Raw genomic sequence first — 10,241 nt, 5'->3', positions numbered from 1 at the left:
GAATGTGACCCCACACAGCGACCGCTGGGACAAGGCCAAGGAGCTTCTCCTGCTTTGGCTCTTAACTCTTTTAGAACGACTCCTGTTATTGTTCTCCTGCAAAAACCACCCAGACACGGCATGTGGATAAATGTTTCTTTATTTCAATTTAAAGCGAGCACGTGCAATCCAGCTCCAGGACAGCTTTCTCTCCCTCCATCGACAAGGAGTGTTCAACATATGGTCATTTGTGTGCAAAACAGATTAAGGAGCCAAACCTGCTCCAGAAACAATATTCCTGATTAAGTGTATTTGCATTTAGGGTTTGTCACATTTTGCAGCATATAAAAGTGATACATGTTTAACACTAAGAGTTTATACAATTGGGAGGAAAAGCAAATCCAAGAAGCTTTTAATTTCAAACAGACACTAAACACTATAATAATAATAATAATAATAAAAAAAAAACCTTTACAGATATACAAGAAGTATTCAAACATTAGACGACAACATTAGACAATGGAACAAATAATTTTCACAAACATTCATGAAGTAAATTGCCACGTTTGAAAAGAAGAGAGAATTCTGAAAGTTTAATGCAAGAGCCCTGAAAAAAATCTCACAAGAAGAGCTCAAGTGCTCAGTGCCCAGTTGCTGAAAATGTGCTTTACTTAACGTTTTTGGGGCAAACCGCAACGCTGGAGATCAACCATGGGTCATGACACCTGCGTTTATATAAAGACCAAACGAAACCCAAGAAAGCAGTTCAAAGCTGCAACGCTGACTCAGCATTCTACCTCAAACGGGAGAATAATGCCCTCCCTGTTCCCTACATATGGCTAACCCATGCTGCTCTCCAGACTGTGTTATACAACTATTATACAACTACAACAAAATTCTTCACACACACAGGTCAGCTGTGGTTTCCAACAGAGGAGCTAATTTCACTGAGACCAAGTGTTCACTTTCTGGTTTCACTGGTTGTATGCCAATGCCTAGCACCAAACATGAGCTAAAACAAGCAGCAGTGTTTACTTTGTACTCAGACATATTCTGGACCGGCAAATCTGCTGAATCTGCCCTGTGGAAACACTGAATAAGTCTTTGGGTGCCATACAAGCGGTGTGGTTTTCCAAGCAGCCACACATTTCAGGCAAGGAAGGTGTAAATCTGAACACGGCAAGAACCACTAGCATCAAGGGCAAATTCCACCTTTTTATTTCTGTATAATTTGTATTTTGTCCTTAATAAAAAGTACGTATTGTGTAGAACCTTTCTTTACAGTAGTGCAATAGTCGCAAAGTCTACACTGACAGCTTTACTATCCAAAACCATGAGTGAACTGGGTTTTAAAATGTAATTAAGATGGTAAAATAGTTTCTACGAAAGATTTCTTTGGCTATGATTTATCATTAGGATATAAAATCCCAAATTGTTTTAACAAAATATGATATTATGCAGTGTAATCAAAACAAATGATAATTAACTACTTACTTTATCTATCACAACAATTAGTTCCTCTAAAATAATGGATTCAAATCAAATTTATTTGTATAGCGCTTTTTACAACTGATGTTGTCACAAAGCAGCTTCACAGAATTCCAGTAAGACAAAGATTTGACATGAAATGTAAAAAACGCCAATTAGCATTAGCATCGCATTAGCATTGAACACCTCAGAATCACTTTTTCAAATGCTAATGAATTAATTATGCAGAAATAAAAAATAAATGGTGTATTTCCCCTTAAACTCTCTTATTGTTTGTGTGAGTAGATGAAAAAGGAAAATTAGTCCTACAAATGAAAAATGTATTTAAGGACAACCTGGAAGGCCTGCAGATGCATTGTTTATGCAACAATGAAAACTCTAAATCATCTAAAGTGCTTGTGTAACAATCTTATTTGGAAGAAAACCATATAATCATCTAGAATCATAAACAAAATCAAAAAATGAACTATAGAAGAAGGGCTTGAAGATAAGTTGCCTTTGAGGAGTTGTGAAATTCTATGTGCAACAGGGCCTTGCATCAACAGAAACGGCACTCATAATGTCTGGAATGTTTAAAGGCAGATAAACGATTGTTATTCCCTCACTTGCTCCTACTGAAGGATAAATTCCACTTTGGATATGTGTATAAAATGGTATGTATGAGTGCATAGCTTTTGCAATAATATATTAGCACCACCAAACCTGACATACACAATTTTTACTATAGATATAATATTCCTGAATGAGTAACTTCCATTCGCCTTATAAAAGAGACATTACCCCTTAGGAAACAAAGCTAAAACTTACAACCATACACTGCTAAAGTCTATATACTATATTTTACACTGCTGAAACTATATATTTAAGCATGCATTACCTATAAACATACAATCAAGCAAAAACATCGAATAAATATCCCTGTGTGTGAAGTACACAGGTAACATGCAACATAGTACAGCAGCCCAATTGACTGTAAAAGTAAATACGGTACAGCAACCAGACATACTGGACAACTAATGACTGAAGGCAGTTATGTGTCTGTGTGGTTTTTTTTTTTGGTTTTTTTTGCATCCTTTCTGCAGCATCTAAAATAAATGGCTGTTTTCCCAGATATAAATTAATCCTACTCCTGGACAAAACTACTTTCTGAATCAATATAGTCCAGAACTAGGCTTAATCCATTCCCAGGAAACTGTACCCAAAGTATGCAAATAAAACACAAGCTTGTGTAGAGAGGACATCCTTTTTTTATGTTTTTTTTGGCCTCCAATCCGAACTAAAAGCTTATCAGGCCTATGCAGAATGAACGAGACGGTACTGCTTGGCTAAAGTAGCTTATAACTAATAAATTCTAGGCTGTATATATGGGTTCAGCAAGCATGTTAGTAGAATATATGTCCCTTGCGTGGTTTCTCTGAGTAAGAGAGTAATACACATATTATATAATTGCATGGGGTAGCATCTCTTTAATGGCTTACACAGACAGAGCAAGTGAGGGAGGGTCTGTATCCATTTTCTGCTCAGGTGAACAGCACAGGAACAGCCGACTCCTGAGATTCTTAAAGGCAAACCTGAAGTACATCATGTGGCCCATGGCGACAAAGGAGACGGAGATGATGACCAGCAAGCCGAAGGCTTCTGGGTTAGGCGCCAGGATGACCATGACAAAGTGCAGGAGGTCAAGGAGGTAATTCATGGAGTTCTGGACGCCGTTGATCACACCTCTCTCAGCCTCAGCCACATTCTCTTGGATAAGTTGGGTCACGGTCAAGTCAAAGGACCAAAGACCTAAAAAAGCACATAAAGAAATGAGTCACCGAGTGTCATGCAGTTCTATTCCGCCACATAAACACATCAGCAAGGTGACATGACGACCAAGTGGAATCAAAGGTTGACTTTTACAGCTTTGATGTCAAACTGATTCCTAACTACTGCTTTTTACAAACCATAATACAGTGATTAAGATAAAGACGTGCATAAAATATGGTAATCTGTCGGAAAAATATAATTTTTTGGTACACTAAAGGCAGCAATCAGACAAGACATGATTTGTGCCTAAATCGGACTTAGAAGAGCTATGATCATACTTTAGCAAACATTTAATAGAATGTAGAGCTTTCATTTAATGTCTTGCCTAAATCCAGTTTTGTCATAATAACGTTTTTTTATTCTTTTTTTATTTTTTTATTCGACAAACTGGCTGACTGACATTGGTTCTTAGATGTCAGTTCCATAACTCATTTACAGTGATTTGCAATCTGCCTATAACAGAAAACATGGGATAAAATGAGCAGTTCTGGATTTGTGCTGCATCTTATGTAGCGTACAAGCACTTCCAAACCGTCCCCCCTCCTCGTTTGTGTCTCTACATTCACTGCACTGGATCAGCGTTAACATGAGAGCATAAATACAAGGTTATTCAGAGTAAAACTGGCCAAATAACAGTATTAATTCATGATTACAGAGAAACTGGGAACGGGGAAAAAAGTAGCCAAATGAGTATGGCTAAAAGCCAGAGCTTGTTCCTTGCTCCTCACTCGTGGGCTCTCATGGGGAACTGAACTGTGGCTAACTCTCTTTTAAAGAAACAGGCATTGAAACCAGCCATACTACAGGTCAAGAATAGTGTTGGGCTGTTTCATTCATTCATTGTCTGTAACCGCTTATCCTGTTCAGGGTTGCAGTGGGTATGGAACCTACCTATAATCACTGGTTGCAAGGTGGGAACACACCCTGGAGGGGGCGCTAGTCCTTCATAGGGTGACACACACTCACTCACACATTCACTCACACACTCACCTATGGACACTTTCGAGTCACCAATCCACCTACCAATGTGTGTTTTTGGACTGGGGGAGAAACCCGGGGCACCCGGAGGTAACCCACGGGAACACCAGTAGAACACACCAAACACTTCAAAGACAGTAACCCAGAGTGGGGCTTGAATCCACAACCCCATAACTCTGGAACTGTGTGACAGCGACCTTACCCGCGCCACCATGCCACACTGGGTTGTTTAATCTAGGTGATATTTTGACCAAAGCAGGTCAAAGTTTCATTTAAACCACAGGGAACTGTGTTATCTTGTGGAACTTTTAAATATTTGACTCAAACTGCAATACGTTGTCTGTGCCAGATAGCCTCGATTAGAGGATTTCTGATATTGTAAATAAAAGCGTAAACTGCAGATACAAAAATGGGTTGAAGGATATAGTAAGAGCAAGGTAAGATGACTATTTACAGAATGTCTACTTACCAACTCTAGCAGCAATTACGCCAGCAAAAAGTAGACTGACAGACATGTAGGACTCGATGTGCGGGACTTCTTCGGAGTGCATGGTGGAGATGTTGCGAAGACCCTGGGCTTCGGTGGTGACCACGGTGGTCATGGTTGGGGCTTCAGGCAGGGCATTGTCGCCCAGCAGATGGCTGACCATGCTCTGGAAGGGAGAGACGCTGAGGTCGAATGGGCTTCCGGGAGCAAAGACAGACACCACACAGAGCATAAGGCAGGACAGCTGAGCCATTCCAGAGATGAAGCCTGTACGGATCAAGCCACACTTCTTCCGCACCCAGGTGAACGCCACCGTTCCACAGATCCCAGATACAGCAGAGGCACCCATTAGCAGGCTGAGAATGGAGCCGTTCAGGCCTTGAGTGTAGGCGTAACCCGTGGTGATGCAGTCAAAGCCCAGGACTGTCATGTACAGGAAGGCCAGGGACATTCCAGCAAAGAAAACGGACTGGTTATAGTAGGCCACCCAGCCATCCCGGAAAGTGCGCAGAGGTTCAGCCATCTGGTAGCAGGAACCTGAAGTCTTCTCTTCATCAGACTTCACCACAGCAGATTCATTCATCAGTTGAGATCCTTCAGCTGGGCCATCTCCATTCTCCAGTTCTGAGAAAGTTAAGAAACACACACAGAAAAACATGGAATATGTTTAAGACAAATCGAGCATCAGGTGATCAACTTTCCATTTTCTAATAAATACTATAAATAGCAACGAGGGACCTGTTCAGGCTAATGAGTAAGTTCCCCTGAATGTAAACAGTACAAGTAACAAGAGAGTTCCCTTCACATCTCTGAGAAAGTGTTAGAAACCCACAGAGGAAAACAAATCTGCAGAGTCATTATGAGTGTGTTTCATAATACTAGGTGTTATCTTGCCAAAAATAACAGCATTGTAAAAACAATAGAAGAATAAGGAAACCTTTCTGAATGTTGAGGTGCTTCAATTCCTGTTTACTCATGTCTTTCTGACCAGCTTTGATAGCAAGCGCTGGGGTCTTCTGGTAGACCTTCCAGAGAAGGAAGTACTCCAAGCACATGGAGCAGAGATTCCAGCCAGAGATGAAACCACATCCCATGAAATGGGAACCAAAGGCCATGATCTGTCCCACAAGCATTGGAGCCAGAATGTTGGTCAGCTGATCAATTATCCTCACAGTTGCGTTCATGTCTAAAACAAATAAAAGGGAGAATAATAAGAAAATTACCTTTACGTTGTCACGCCTATGTGTGTCAATGAACATTTGCCTATGGCCCTATACAATCCCATGGCAACTGCATTTCCTCAAGGTTACTGGGTTCATCTGAGACCTGTTAATGGTTCTGAGGGCAATAAGACCTGTATCAGAACACCAGGGAGTTCACTTAAAGTCCTGTTCCAGCTTTCCAGTGAATTAAATAACAGGAAATGTTGTTTTTGTTGCAGTTCAAGAGTTATATCAGCTGGAGGAAATGATGAGCTGTAAACTGGTCAATCATAATCAGAGTGCAAAGTTAACAGTTTGCATTTTGTCAGGGGTTTATCTAGTGTCATCAACGAAAAACCTCCTAAAACCTGACCTGCCAAACGACTCCGGTCATCTCCAGCCACCACAACTACCCAGTCCCGCTGAATGGTGATAGACATTGCAGTGCTGGCCAAGTTTGCAATGTTGGCAATGGTGATGACCAGAATGTAGCAGAATGTCTGTCAGAAAAACAATAGAGCTCTTATGAAAACATGCTGCATATACACTGTATAAAACAATGCACGCATACACAACTTGCATATGTGTTTGAGTCATTTTTGTTCATAATTTTAGCTCCGCTGCCCTTTAAAAGGGTCAAATGAAACAATTTAAATGCCCGAAATGACTTTGAATTCAGTAAAAAACAGCTTTTTTCACATGTTAATTAAATGAAAGGATTTGATTATACTGATTTGTTAATTATGTTATTATTATTTCAACACGATTTTAGCATGCAGCTTATGTGAAATTGAAATCTGAAAAGGGTAATACACATTTACCTACTACTACTATTACTACAGCTAATAGTAGTGTCAGAATGTGGTTATGATGTTATGTGGCAGCAATACGCTATTTACAGGGATGAATGCTTGCACACCTTCCTGGTACAGTCCAGAACAAAAACAACAACAAAGCTTACAGTACACTGTTTGCTATATGGGTCTTCCATTACCCCACTAACTGTGATACTGAGAAACGTGGCCATGCTGGTGTTGTCAAGTTACAAGTTAGCCACACCGGAGCACAGGCCTGAGGGGCTAATACTGGCTCATCTTTTTTACACCCGAGAGTCCTGCTGACAGCGCAGTCAGGGGCCATTTCAGACACATGAGCACCTTCAAACTGTAATTATAATTCTGATTTCCTTTAACACTATTGTAGCTCAATGCATGTAAACAAAACTTGATTTTAGCTGAAATGTCATTTTAACCCTTGTTTCCCATTACATATGTTACACAAGTCAAAGGAGTTACCATGTAATTACCACTAAAACAGAGTCCTCCAAAGGTTCTTTAGTAAATACAGTGGTCGTACATAGAGCCATGATAATTACAAATAACCTCTTGATGCTTTAATTGTTAGCTGCATGCTTAAATTGTTAGCAAACCCTGTATTATTTATTCCTTTACAAACTTTTAACCAAATACTACCATTCTGCTATTTTGACAGGTCAAAGCTTTTTGTTTATCCAAAACTGGGCAATAAGCAGGTCTTTTAAAGGTTTAAATCAATTATAATACATATTAAGACAGCACTGATGTGTACAAATTATGGTTTTCACTGGGTCTTTTCCATATTTTATAGATTTAGTCTTCATGAGATCTTCAGCAAGAAAAGTACTGATCAAAAACAACCTGTGCAAAAACACACTCTTATTGTATTGACTATAGAAGCACCACAATTACTACCACTACAAATAAATACTCACAAGCAACCATCCACTGTAGAGGACGGTGAGCTGTTCTTTATACTGAAAAACCACCATCAGAAGGACGCCACACAGAATAACTGAAAGGTTCTGGACGAGAAGGGAGGTCTGGGCCACTGACATGAAAAGAAATGGAAAAAATGTTTAGGTTTTCTATTCTTATTATTTACATCACAGCCAGTCAACACATGTGGAATTGAGGAAAGGGTCAGATTTTTACCTTTGAGTCGTGGGTTTTTGTCCACCCAGTCCCCTATGATGGCGCCCAGTAACAGGACCGAGCCGGCAACCACCAGGCCATACACGGCCGTCAGGAGAAGACTATTACCATACAACTCAACCAGAAACACGGCCACGGCAAAGTTCCACATACGGTCTCCCTGTAAAACAGGAGGAAGGTGAGTGCATAGGACAGCAACAATAATTCGAAATTGGTTTGGCTTCACAAACATAAGGGATGGTGCCAAAACCATATAAATAGCATCAGACACCACAGTTTATCTTTAATGTTCATAATTGGACAGATTTTAGACTAGATAGAAATGCTTTAAACGATATTTGATTAAATATTCAGCCCAGTGTTTATGGGAATGTGTGTTAACTTTAAACGAGTTGATACTTTTTAAAGTTTAAAACTATGTAATGCTACATTTCACCGGCAGATATGTATATGAAATATAGGTTAAAGAATGCTGGAATTAGACCAGGATCCACATTATAGGTTCGACTTTGATGCATTATCCCAGTAAACAATTAGCCGTTGATTCAACGTTGAAATAACGTAATGACTGCCGTCTAATCAACGTTCTCTTAAGGTTGAAAACGAAATGTCCAAACACAGACATTGAAAAGACTACTATTAGACGTATTTTGGACGTCCATTGACGTTATTGATTGGTCCCGAAATAAATTACTTGTATAAAACGCGTTTTGGACGTCCACTGACGTTTAAAATATGTCATTGACGGACAGACTACTTCTAGACCTATTTTGAACGTCCAGGGACGTTCCTTGTTTACTGGGTATAGACAGTTTTTAAGATGATATGCTTTGGATTCTGGTCATTGTAACATTAATAGAATATTTTTAGGGTCATTTGGAGAACTCCATTTGACAACATGTTCAAACTGGTCAAGATGGACAAGCATATGAATGTCTGTCTATCTATATTTAAATGAATAAGTCAGGCTTACCCAGGTTGACAGGGCATGTCCAAGGTAGATAAGGAATTTTGCAGACTTAAAAAAGTCTTGAATAGATTCTGGAAAAGAATACACACTTTAATACAATGAATACAAAATACTTTTTTTAACATTCTGTAGTGTCCCGAGGCCTATTTAATTATTAAAAATATTTTTTAAAATATAAGCAAACGTCTATAATTCAAAGAAAACTCACCACAACACCGTTTCTTGTTGTTTGCGTTTTCCATATCGACAGTTTGCTGTATTTAAACGTATGTTAATGTCCAGTATAAAACTGCACTTTGTTGTGTTTATTCCTTCGTGTGAAAAAAATATCCCCCTGAACACAAATAATTCAACAGTAAAAACAAAAGATATTTCCTACGAAGCAAAACGAAAAATTCTTTTCTCTCCTCTCCAAACTTAGCTATCACTGTAGCTGAAGTTGGAAAGAAATATTCCCCTGTGAAGGGTTGTTGTTTTGAAAGATAAAAAAAAAATCTACGAGATATATTTCTCCACTGCGCTCAGCAGCGTCTGCTCGCTTCGAGCAGCTCTCAGCGTTTAAGAACGCAAGCCTTAGTCTGCGCATGCGCATCGAGCTTCCCCTCCCCCTTCACTCTGTACCCTTACCTCCCACCCCCACGACCCGGTTCAATCACGTGAAGTCAACATAGTGAAGGGCAAAAAGCCCACCCATCCTCTCCTTATTGTCTTATATTTTTACCTCATACTTGCGCACAATCGTTCGATTTAGACTTTAGGATCTCCTCTGACACCTTAAAGTGCACTTCTTCTGTTCAGCTCAAGCACGCATGGCCAAACTTTTGTGCTGTGGGGGTCAAGATCAATGTTTGTGGTAGACAGAGGTCCAGAAACATAACAAAACACCAACGAAGAATGAAGCATTCATGTTGTGTTTTATAACATAACATGTTGTTTTCAGCATTTTGTTTTTTATGCTTAGTTTCTAAAAATGTACTTTTAAAGAGTAATCATGGCTGTTGTATTAAAAGTTCAACTCCAGTCATTGATTAAAACTCATTTAGGTTAATCCAAATAACTTACATATAACTTCACACGTTAATTCATTTTACAAGGATCTGTGAATATGCAAATAATCTCAGTCTCTTTCACTACACTTCCGCTACTCACCTGTAATGCTGTGGCCTGCAAATTGATTGGTTCCTTAGGTTAATGACATAAAAACTCTGGTTGTTTGAATGTATCCATTTGAGACTGTCTTTTAAAACACTGCAGTTTCTAAAGCTGAAATACCCAGCTATGGAATTTACTTCTTATTTTGTGCTTCTGTCTTTAACAAAAGTGCTGACGTCTGACTATTAATTTTGCCTAAGGATAAA

General features: G+C 39.3%; 1 protein-coding gene across 1 annotated transcript; it reads right to left on the bottom strand.

Annotated features, from left to right (window-relative positions):
• Positions 1-128: 128 nt before the first annotated feature.
• slc40a1 (solute carrier family 40 member 1) lies at positions 129-9,423 on the bottom strand. Its single transcript, XM_066641168.1, has 8 exons — positions 9,092-9,423; positions 8,887-8,954; positions 7,914-8,073; positions 7,694-7,809; positions 6,317-6,443; positions 5,679-5,927; positions 4,724-5,365; positions 129-3,255 (listed from the first exon to the last, which is right to left on the bottom strand). The coding sequence occupies exons 1-8, from the start codon at positions 9,123-9,125 to the stop codon at positions 2,942-2,944; spliced, it is 1,710 nt and encodes a 569-aa protein (XP_066497265.1). The 5' UTR covers positions 9,126-9,423; the 3' UTR covers positions 129-2,941.
• Between the last annotated feature and the right edge of the window lie 818 nt (positions 9,424-10,241).

This window comes from Hoplias malabaricus, chromosome 12 (genome assembly GCF_029633855.1).
Source record: "Hoplias malabaricus isolate fHopMal1 chromosome 12, fHopMal1.hap1, whole genome shotgun sequence".
NCBI lineage: Eukaryota > Metazoa > Chordata > Actinopteri > Characiformes > Erythrinidae > Hoplias > Hoplias malabaricus.
This window is presented reverse-complemented; position numbering and strand designations above follow the sequence as displayed.